General features: G+C 32.0%; 2 protein-coding genes and 1 long non-coding RNA gene across 3 annotated transcripts; 1 reads left to right on the top strand and 2 right to left on the bottom strand.

The window, feature by feature from the left end:
* Positions 1–541: 541 nt before the first annotated feature.
* On the bottom strand, positions 542–1190 carry LOC136976776 (uncharacterized). Its single transcript, XR_010880982.1, has 3 exons — positions 1137–1190; positions 697–774; positions 542–599 (listed from the first exon to the last, which is right to left on the bottom strand). It is a non-coding gene; the product is annotated as an uncharacterized lncRNA (long non-coding RNA).
* A 3076-nt stretch (positions 1191–4266) lies between these two features.
* LOC136976750 (uncharacterized) lies at positions 4267–5958 on the top strand. Its single transcript, XM_067272106.1, has one exon. It carries the CDS (start codon positions 4267–4269, stop codon positions 5956–5958), a length of 1692 nt encoding a protein of 563 aa, XP_067128207.1.
* Positions 5959–9931: 3973 nt separating this feature from the next.
* On the bottom strand, positions 9932–11920 carry LOC136976751 (uncharacterized). Its single transcript, XM_067272108.1, has one exon. It carries the CDS (start codon positions 11918–11920, stop codon positions 9932–9934), a length of 1989 nt encoding a protein of 662 aa, XP_067128209.1.
* Between the last annotated feature and the right edge of the window lie 406 nt (positions 11921–12326).

Here is a 12326-nt window from a genome sequence, read left to right on the forward strand (position 1 = left end):
AATTGCCTTTTCAGGCGTCGCGTGCCGTCCGCTCCCTCTTCGGCTCGTTGGCAGATGTTGCCGCGTCGCCTGACGGTACTCGCGTCAACAAAGCAAGAGGTAGATATGCCATGTCTGTCACTGGTACCGGTCCTGCAATTTGTCCGTTGCTACGCGCATTCCTTCGTGGTATTGCAGTTTAACAAAATGTCTACGAAAAGTGTTTTATAGATTTAATCAATTTTTAAACATGTTATTTGGTTGAAAGAGTACACGAAACTAAGAAATCATTTCTTATATTTAATTTATTTACTTTAGAATGTTTTCATTACATTAGAATTTTAAATCATTTAAATTTTATTGATACAATGGATATAATTCGAAGAAAATACGAGGAATTCTGCTGCTTTCTGTATAAATAAACAAAAATATGTAAAACGTGTAAATATTGTAATTTATAACTTACTTAAAATTTCGTTAAAATATTTTATATTTACTAAAGTAAATTAATATCGCAACACAAAAAAAATATTTGAAATATATTGAATAATCCAACCGTATTAAACGAGTACGTTACCGTCTTTTGCGATGTTTGTTTATTAGGATATTCCCAAACATTTCTGTAAAATATAAATAAAATTTCTACATTAACAAATATATTTATTTAACTCTTTGTTTTAAAAAAGTATCTACACAATTGTTATTAAAAACACTCACCTTTAATACATTATTATATGTACTCATCTCATCAACATTTAATTTCGTATCTAAACAGTCGTTTAAGTCTTTAATTTTCTGAACAAATTATAAATAGAAAAAAAGATTTATTTATATTTAATTAAAATTTTTTAAAGCTCTGTATTTAAAAAAATTATATTATTGGTTATATAAAATGTCAATTATAAAATATTACCGTAAATCGAATTTTTAAGTTTTGTTTACAGAAATATGATTTCGATCTTTTGGTATAATAATTGGTATAATTTTCTCTATAATATTCGTAATATAAATTTCTTGTTTCCGTAATAAAATTATAAAAAAGAAGTATTAAATAATATAACTCGAAAAATACATTAAATTACAGCTATACTATTTACGTTTTAATTTATTTAAATATGAATTTTATAAATATAAATCCGAATGAAAAAATTTCGTACCTGTTCTGCGGCTTGATTACAAAGAAAATTTTGTATTTCTTGTGGACTGCTTATATTAACCGCGACGGCGCATACACAATCATAAAACACAGTTTTAACCTATATTTAACAAATAAAGTTTTAATGACGTGTCTTTCGAACTTCAATCAAATGAATTAATAAAGATACTTCATTAGGAAATGTGTTCTGCAAACAGCAGGAAAGCTCATCAACTTTCGGATACTCTATAAAAAATATAATAAATGAATTTGTAATTAATTTCATTTTACTTCAAATTCTTCCTTGTTATAAAACATATTACAATTATAACATAACTTATTAATATCGAATTTCTATTAACTTTTCTCCAAAGGAAAATTCTAATTTTGAATGAAAACGACATATTAATTAAATGAAATCAAATAGGATAATATTTTCATTCCAACTAAGTTGCCAAATATATTAAAATATTTACAGGAATATTTCCTTATATGAAACTTCAATAATACATTTTATTATATTTATGATTATTTTTTCCTCGTAAAATAAATTATGTTATATAGTACAAAATTTTATTGTTCTAAGTTTAAAATATAACAATTTTCGAAACTTTATCTTATTTGTATTTTTGTTAAACAAATACAGTATTTATAACTCATATTGTCTTTGAATCTTTCTGATTTCTGGACATTAAGAGTCTTTTTCTCCTATCCCAGTATGAAATTGCTCGGCCACGTCTACAATGGGAAGGAAATGAGTGATGAGGGGAGAGGCCCGACATGTTAGGAACAGGCCATCCCGGAAAATTCTTGGAAATTTTGATCGCCAGAATTTGGTCTCTTCTCTGATAATTTTATGTTTTAAGTGAAGTGTATAAAGATCTGAACAATATTTATTATTTAATTTGTATTTTGGAAAACTCATCGAGTAATATGTACAAGTATCCTCCGTATAACACGGCACTTCTATAGCATGAATTCACTCTAACACGGTTCGAGAATTGGGACCATCCCCGTATAAAACGGTATCTTTATGGCACGGATTCACTCTGACAGGGTTCGAGAATTGGGTAAAACCTTCGTACAACATGAAATGTAATAAAAACTATTAAAAGCGAACTTTATCTAATTTGAAAATAGGGAAATCCCGGTTCAATAAACGTGATAAAGCTTTTAAGTGCAAAAGATACCTCATTTGACATTTTTCGTACTACCAGATTTTCATGCACAATTTTCGTGAACTATTAGTATTTAAGTACGGTATGTAAATTTTCTTTTCCCGCCTTCTGTCAATACACGTGGTTCTTATCGAAACTTTACTTAGTGTTGCCAGATCTCGACGCTTCTGCTTTTAGCGTTGCCAGATATTTTTCCCTTATTCCATACTTGTTTTATTCTGTCACCGGTTTTTAAGCATTGAACCGTTGGGACCATTACGTAGTTCCATATCAACTTGAAAGGAAGAAAAGAGAGAGAGACCGTTACGTAGATTAAAAATTTTTCGGTTAGTAGTGCTTAGTGATGACGACGAAAACATTGTTTAATTTATATTAATATGTGTCACTTCTTAAGAAAATTGTAATAAAGATATTTATAAAATTCCAACGTTTTAACAAAAATACTTGTTTACGTTCTTCATCCGTCGTTCGCTCCAGTAGACATCCACAATTTCACAAACACGGAGGCGACCTTTCTTTTGAGGCTACTGCCTCCGCAATAAAATGTAAATATGGTAAAACGTTCCGTAAAGCACCAGAAAACGTTTTTACCATATTTACATTTTATTGCGGAGGCAGTAGCCTCAAAAAAATCGCCTCCGTGTTTGTGAAATTGTGGACTATCTATTGGAGCGAACGACGGATGAAGAACGTAAACAAGTATTTTTGTTAAAACGTTGCAATTTTATATTTATACAAAGATATTTATCTTAATTATGAAAGTATAATAGCATGTTTTTTAATTTTTGGAACCTAACCCCCCCTTTTCGTATTAGTTCTTTGTTTCGTATAACACAGATTCGCATAACACGGCAATTTTTTGGAACGTAACTCCCGTGTTGTACGGGGGTTAAATGTATATGTATATATATATATATATATATATATAATGTTGAAAAACACTGTTTAATATATAAACATAATTCGTATGCGTGGTCGAATCATTTTCAACTAGGGCTTACAATACCGGGATTCCGGGATCCCGAATACCGGAATCCCGGACGATTTTTGTCCGTTATTAAAAACCGGTATTTATGTAAAAATACCGGTATTTTGGTATTACATTAGTTGATAAAAATTGAATTTATGCACAATATAAATCTAATTTAAAATAATATTAGTTAATTACAAGAAATTTTTTGAAGATATACAAACAATTTCATTGTATTAAAATCTATATCAGGCACATTTATTACACATACCGAACCGAGTATGGCAACATCGAGAAGCGGCGGTGTCGGCAATATAAAGCGATTGTTTATGTTTTACGTCTACTACCCAATGAATAGGTCTCGTTTATACAAATACATAAAGTGTGTAACACAAAAATTATTAAATAGTTTAGATTAGATTGTTTAATTTTGCAAATCAGCTGTAGTGTTTACAAGTAAAAATTATATTTTATATTTTCAATTTTATTTTTCATTCCGTTGTGTCTTGTGGTGTGTGGATTATGTGCACTTGTTTTCTGGTTTTATTTCTAATAATTGAAAATTATATAACGGTATTTAAATACTAATTAATCCATATGAATTATATGATACGGTAAGTTTATATTTGTATTAATGTAAGTTAGAGTGTAATTAATTTACAAATATTAAAATTAATAGGCATAAACTGCTATACCCCCTGAAAGATGAATACATTTACGGAGCACCGAAAAGGACAGGACAAAACTTCAGTTTGGAATCATTTTTTGATTGAAAAAACGGACAGGTTGCTAAATGTAAAAAGTGCGCTAAAGAAATAAAGTGTACAGGAGGATCCACAAGTGGCCTTCATAATCACTTAAAAACGATACATGGACTAAATCTTAAAAAGAAATGTGAATACCCCCATGATGTCGAATCAAGTGTTTCTAAACAGCCTAAATTGTTAATAACAAAGTATTTTAAAAATAATAAAAACGAAAAACTTTCAGAAGTGCTTGCCCGAATGACAGCTCGCGATGGTTTGTCTTTTAATATTTTTATAAAATCGTATGACATAAGAGAAGGCTTAAAGGCAAGAGGATTCAAAGACATACCAAAATCTGCAGTCACTATTAGAAATATGGTACTTGAATATAGTAAAATTATTAAACAGTCTACAGTGCATGAAATTTCTAGACTGAAATCTGAAGGTAAACGTTTCAGTATCACATTTGACGAATGGACATCTATTCGTAATCGGCGCTACATAAACATTAATGTACATTCTGTTGGAGGAACAATGTGGAATATCGGATTAGTGCGCGCTTACGGATCCGTTCCAGCAGAAAAATGCTTATCCCTTGTAGAAGAAAAATTGAAAGATTTTAATTTAGATATATCTAAAGACATAGTTGGAGTAACTACTGACGGTGCGTCGGTTATGGTAAAATTAGGAAAAATTATAGAGGCTGAACATCAACAATGTATGGCACATTGCATAAATTTAGCAATTACTGATGTTTTGTATAAGTCAACTTTGAACCCGAGTGTGGATATTGATGTTGTGGAGCAAAATTATAATGATGACGATGTTAATGATGTTGACGATGACGATGATAACAATGACGACGATATCGACGAAGAAGATGGTTATGGAATTATTATAGAGTTAGATGCTAGTATTACTACAAGTAATATAAATATTAGACATACTGGTATATCATCTCTAGTTTCAAAAATTCGGAAAGTAGTGAAAACATTTAAAAATTCACCTTCTAAAAATGATAAATATTTACAAAAGTACGTGAGAGAACAATTAGGTAAAGAAACAGCGCTAAAATTAGATTGTCAAACAAGATGGAACAGTATGTTATTTATGTTAGAAAAATTTGAAGAAATTAAATTTTGTATTCAAAAAGCGCTTATTGACATTAGTTCCGATATTCATTTTTCTGACGAAGAATTTAATTTATTATCTTCAATTATTGCTGCTCTTACTCCTGTAAAATTAACAGTAGATGCATTATGCCGAAAAGATGCAAATCTTTTGACGGCTGACGCTTCTTTAACATTTATGTTAGATACTCTTTTCCAGCAAAAATCTGCAATTGCATTAGAATTATTGGAAGCATTAAAATCTCGAATTTTACTGCGACGAACTGAATTATCACAAATACTTCAGTATCTGCAAAAGGGCTCACAAGATGTTGGAGAAGTATTTAAACGCATATCCAAATTTACAATCATTAAAAAAATTGTAAGCTTAACTAAACGGCTCACACATGAAAATCTAGAAGATACAGAAGATATGGAAGTTGTGCAAGAAACATCCCTTCCAATATCTTCCCAAATTAGTAATGAAACAGTATTAGAATCTGACAAGGTAAACGTAAACGCATTAAAGAAAAAACTACAGGCAGCAATAGACGAAACACTAAATACTTCACCCGTGCCTGCGTTTAAAAAAATTCCAGGTCTGGAACAAAAAATAAAAGATGAAATTACTTTTTTTGAAAAAACAGGAACAAAAGGAACGTATTTACAAAATGTGTATGATTTCTTAATGACAATAGTGCCGACAAGTGTAGAATCAGAAAGAGCTTTTTCGGCGGCTGGTTATATTTGTACGAAAATTCGGTCCTCGCTTGATGATGAAACGATTGATTGTTTATGTTTTTTAAGAGCATACTTTAATAAACAAAACGCAAGTTATTAATATTATTTCATAAATACTTTCAATTTAATTATATTTTTTGCTTCTTTAATTATATAATGCCATACGAGCCTATTATATGTAAAATGTAACATAAAATTTAATATGTACGTTTTTTTACTTGCACGTTTTTTTGTATCTATCTACTCCTACTCTCTATGTAATAAAATAAATAATATCTACTCATTTCAGAACAATATTTATTGGATTTCATATATTATTTGTTAACAAGTCAATATAACAATTGAGGTAAGTAAAAATATAACTAGTAAATTTTTTATTAATAATACCGGTTTTAGTACCGGTATCCCGATATTTCAAATTTCAAATATCAAATACCGGTATTCAGATTTTAGTTCGGTATTGTAAGCCCTACTTTCAACCCATCTGCGTTGTTCTGTTCTGTAACTAACCGGTGTGTTTAGAAATTAAATTTGTTTTCTTTAGTATCTCTGCTGTTATATATAAAAGGGGAAAGTAACAGTGAAAGTAAGGCGATCGGTCAAAAGATGACTCGCAGAGATTCTTACTTTTTTGGATTTTGAAGACCTTGGAACGTCGAGAAATGCAAAAACATTAGGTGATTTTTTTTGTATGTATGGATGTTTGTGTGTATGTGTGTGTGTGGCACGATTTTCGTATTGCGATTTAAAGCTTAATAACTCCTGTGTTTTTTATGCAAAATTTCTCAAATTTTGCAAGGAAGTTTCATTATTAATAATTATTTAATATACAAAAATATACTCACGGCAATAATAGTTTAAAACTAGTTCGTTGGGAGAGCGATCTCCCAACACCATCATAAACATTACACAGGTAAAAATAATCGAGAACATTTTTTTCATTTCGATAATCCAGTTTTTTTTATATTTACTGTAAAATTAAAAAGAAACCTGAGATTAATATTTACAACTAATTAAGTTTAAATAATTAAAGAAAAACTTCACTTATGTAGTCACCTTATGGGTATAGAATTACCGATCGCATAAGTTAGAATGTCACGTAACTGAGGTTACGAAAAAATTGACCCTAAACTGTTATTAGGATACTGCCCTAAATCCTGCTGAAACTTTTATACGGATTATAAAAGTAAACAAAGAATAACAATAATAATAATAATAATTTCACCTAATACTATATAGTTTTTGCAAATATTCAGTAGTAGGTATCTACAAAGGTACGCCGATAAAACTTACCTTTCCGTAATTGCAAACGATGATGGATGAACAGTTGAAATGCTTGTATTTATATATCATCGAAATCGTGCGTAATATATTTCGTAAATATAAAATTTCCTCAAAAATGGTTATGTAAATACGAAATGAAATACTTTGAGCGGCGTAATCATTTCAAATTTTACGAATATTTCTCTCTCGCTCGTTTTTCGTCTTCCTTCAAATTATGTCTAACGCGTAAAACTGTTTTATTTGTTTTTTTTTTTTAATTACACGAAATTGGCAGAGGATAACTACCTCAAATTTATAAATAATGGTAGTAAAATAATTGAACGATGAAAAATAAAATAAATAAAATTATTACGTTTATATTAAAACTAAATTTAAATCTATAAAATAAATGTTTTCATGTATTTATATTTTGTATTATTTTCTATGCTTTCAATTGTTTGAAGCAATATTTGATAAAATGTATTTACGTATGAGAAAAATATGCTTAGCAAATGCTGTTGTTTATTACTTTAATAAAAGTAGGGTTTCTCATTTCCCGGTATTTTGCTTGTCCCGGGATCCCAGGATAGAATTAATTATTTTTAACATATACAAAATATTTTGAAATCAAATGATATAATTAGTTTTCATTTTGTAAAGTAATTTAGTGCATTCTGCAACCTCCAAAATTGTATTAATAATGCTGTGTAAGATACATATTAAAAATAACCTTTGAATTGCGTAGAAATTTTCACAAATAGAAAAAATTTATTAAAGTTTGTTGGAAACTGCATACAACCACAAAAATGCCTTTGAATTAAATTAAATTGAAAATTTAAAGAATAAAATGAACTTAGATCAAACTACTAACTTGGAAGGTAATTTTCAATATTTAAATAAAACATAATACAAAATATTATTGTAAATTTTTTAAATAAGATTTTAAACGAGCAAAGATGGTCAATACCCCGATCACTCAATCTGCAGCTGCGGTTGCTTTAATAGCTGAATCGAGCTACTAAGAATGTCCTTTCCCATTCAATTTATGTGAGTGGAATCTTGTTTAATGCATTTAAGAGAAGACAGATATTATCTGTTTTTTCACTTGTAGCCTGGAAAATTTCTAGTTCGTTTTCGAAATTGTAGTACTCCTTTTGCTTTTTGTATTCTTGTTTTGTCTTCCTCGGTTGCCGCTACTTTAATAGCGGCATCGACCTTATATCGTGATAATTCGGCAGTTTGTTTGGCTTTACTAATCAGGTTTATGAAGAAAAACGTCATACTTGCAGACTTTGTACTCGTTTGATCCTTGCCCAATTTACACAACCTGGCGTTACGCAGTTATTGAAGCTAATAGGCATGGTTAAAAATTAAGACAGCGTAAGCACAATTATTCCAGATATTACAGGTTCTGACAAGTAAAGAATTTTCAGAGTCCTGTCAAAATAAGCTACGAATTGATTATTGACCATTTGTGACATGCCATAACGTGCAAAAGTTTAAAAAAAACTAATAAGTTGGTTTAAAATTAGTAAATACAAATGTATTCTGACAGTTTGTGTTAATTATACTTTCTATTTGCAAAATTTTCTCAACCTTAACATAAAATAAGAAAAAACTGAACTTTTAAGAAATTTCCGGGATTTCTCGAAATGAGAAGAATTTCCCGGGTTAAAAAAACAACTGGAATCCCAGGATCCCGTTCGAGAAACCCTAAATAAAAGTTAAAGAAACAGACGTCCAGGAGTTTATTAATGGGTCTCACTCATAGGTATAGCCCAGAAATAAGTGAGGAAAAAAGGAGGAAAGTTTGAAGAGTTAAGGTGAAGGTGAAGGGATAGGGGGATAGGAAAGAATGAAAGATAGTTGTGGTCAGGGCCGGATTATCGAATAGGCAAAGCAGACAAATGTCTAGGGCCCGTAATTCGGAGGGGCCCGGCTTCAGTGCAGAAGACTCCTCTGTTTGAAAAGGAGTTAAAAATGATTTAAGAAATAGGACAGAAAAGGCTGTATTTAACAATTTCTACTAAGCTTCGCTCGACTCGCCATTACCTAAAAAAAAAAGGTCAACATTCACCCGTGTGTCAGAAGTAATGTACAGTACGCCACGGGATCTCTCGCGCCATCTAGAAATATTTTTAGGGCCGCGTCTCTGGTAGTACTGATGTATGGATGGTTATGATTTATTTTCTAAATCTACACTTATACGTCGCGACATCGCATATTCGATATAGCGTTCAAGTTGCTCGAGTGCGAAGATATTACAATTCAATAGTGTTTTATAAAAGAGTTAAAAAAGGTGACACTACGGTGTGACTTGGGGTGACATCACGATATCCGCACCGGGTGTCACCCAAGCTAGCTACGCTAATGTGACATTATATAAGATTTGTTTAGAAGCAACTTACTTAAATGGGGCCCCAATTTAAATTTTGTCTAGGGCCCGCTAGAGGCTTAATCCGGCGCTGGTTGTGGTCCATGGAGTCCCATGGCGTTTACATCGTATTTACAGTGCTAGGTAATACTACATAACAATAGAACGAGAAACATAAAAATTGTTGAAATACAAATTTAAGCGCGTGGAGTGAACAAGGCGTGACTATTTACATATGTACAACGAAAGGCTATTAACGTAGTTAATACCAAACTTTTGTAAGCGCAACGTATATCGACTGACTATATTGTTATTACCACTAAGTAGGAGAATTCAGTTTAGGATGTTAATACTTTTTGCGAACTCTTTAAAGGCTGCATATATTTTCTTGTTATTAATAAACTTCTTCAGTTCGCATGGCCAAAGTTCATTTTCATCATTTACCTTTTTCTCTTAGAATTTTCCTTTGGTTCGTAAAGTTTGGACAGAGATAAATGATATGTTGTGGCGTGTCTGCTTCTTGCAGAGGGCATTGGCACATACCATCTGTCTTTTTAATAAACCTCCTGAGGTAATTCCGAAAGTTCCCATGTCCTGTCAACAGTTGGGTTATGTTGAAGTTGGGTATTAAATGTTCGAATTTATTACGTTGCTTGACGTCTGGAATGTATTCGTGTGTTATTCTTCCAGTCGTGCCCTCATCCCATCTCTTCTGCCACCTTTGCCAGATGAATTCCTTGATATTCTTTTTTAACCAAGTTATGGGAGTGTAACTATAATTGTAGTTATTTGTCCAATTCGGAGCCGAGCGAGCCAAAAGATCCGCCCTCTCGTTACCTTGAGTACCCGCGTGCCCTTTTATCCAATTTAGATTAATTCTAATTTTACTTCTTAGGTGTTTAAGTATGTTAATGCTTTCTCTAACCGCAATCAGCTTGATGTTCATGTTTTTAATCTGATGCAATGCCACTCTGCTATCGCTGTAGATCGTTACCCGATTGAATTTATGGTGTTGTCTGTTTTCATTTATCCAATTGAGAGCCCTGTAGATTGCATATGATTCTGCTTGATTTGCTGTGCAGTGGTTCTGAAGTTTATATCTAGCCTGGTAGATGTTTTTGTCTTTGTTTTTCACGACTATGGAACTTCCCACTCCCGCTCCTGACTTTGATCCGTCTGTAAAGATACATAGTCCGTTTACTATAGCGCTTTCATTCAAATTGATGTGTTCGTCGATCGTGAAGCTAGGATGGTATGCGTAGTCCTGCGGTTCCTTATCCAGTTTGTACTTCTGTATGTGGTCAGCTGTATTTTTTGCTTCTTCTTTGACCCCTAATTTTTCTGTTTCTCTGTTGTATGTTTTCCTATTGATGCGTCCCGATGATAGTTTTAGTTGTAGAAATTGCCAGACCTTTCCTATAATGATGAGGTCAATTGGTGGGAGGTTTGCAATGACAAGGGTGGAGTCAGTAGGGGCTGTCCTGTAAGATTTTGTAATCGAAATTGCAGACTTCCTTTGTGCTGAAAGGAGTTTCCTTTTAATGCGTGTTTTTGTAACCGCTTCCCCCCAGATCTCACATCCATAGGTGATCATTGGTTCAATTACCGCCGTGTAGAGTAACCTGCATGCCTTACTATCGTAGCCCCATTTGTTCCTTGCAATCGATGCTAGAGAGTGTATAGTATTGACAGTCTTATCGTATATGTAATATACATGGTTCTTCCAAGTCATCTTGTTGTCTAGTATGATACCTAGATATTTAATCTCTGTGCTGTTCCTGATCCTTTGATCATCCATTTTAATTATTAGTGCTTTCTTAGGCGGAGTGGATTTTGGGAATACTATGCACTGACATTTCCCGTAGTTAATTTTCAGTTTTATCATTTTACTCCACTGCGAGATTTTCTCAAGAATTTCGTTCGCCCTGTTCTGAAGAACTTTTTGGTTACTATGTGTAATTGCTAATAGCGTGTCATCTGCATAACCCTGGAGTTTACAGTTAAACTCCTTTGGTATTGTACCTTCAATTTTCAGTAGACTGTTATATATGAGATTCCATAGGAAGGGACCAGATCTGGACCCCTGGGGGCAGCCCCTTTTTATTTCCTTGTTGAGATAAGTTTTACCATTATTGATTATGGAAATTTCTCTTTTCTTTAAATAGTTCTCGACCATCTTAAAAATATTCTTAGGACATTTTGTATGTTTAAGCGCTTCCAGGATGGCGGGCCACCATGCGTGGTCGAACGCCCCTTTGAAGTCAATAGTAATTAATAGAGTATGCTCCCCTTTTTCCTTAGCTGTTTTGATGTATGTGACCAGTGAGTCTAGAGCACTTATTGTATTTTTCCCTTTGCGGAATCCAAACTGATTTTTATCTATGTAATTGTTACTCTCGCAATGGTATTGTAATCTATTCACCATTAAGCCATCCAGTATTTTTCCTATAACTGATAATAAGGATATAGGTCTATAGTCCGATGGTTTAGTTGGATTTGCAGTCTTTGGGATAAATTTGATATTGGCTCTCTTCCAAATGGTGGGGAAAAATCCGAATTCCAAACATTTATTAAAAATGATTGTAAAGAAACAGACGTCCGCTTAAAATTTATGTTCTATTTAACATTGAAAACCTGTTTTATCATTTTTATCTAATTACAAATGGTTGAAGCCATTTTTAGCTTATACATACTTCCTACTTATTACTATTATTTACTATACTTTTACTATTTACTATTACTATACTTATTATTATTATATACTATTTATACATACTAGGTACATACTTCAACACCACTCTCATCAATATATACTAGAGATCGACTGATAA

This window comes from Centruroides vittatus, unplaced genomic scaffold (assembly GCF_030686945.1).
Source record: "Centruroides vittatus isolate TY-2023 unplaced genomic scaffold, ASM3068694v2 contig_424, whole genome shotgun sequence".
Classification (NCBI taxonomy): domain Eukaryota; kingdom Metazoa; phylum Arthropoda; class Arachnida; order Scorpiones; family Buthidae; genus Centruroides; species Centruroides vittatus.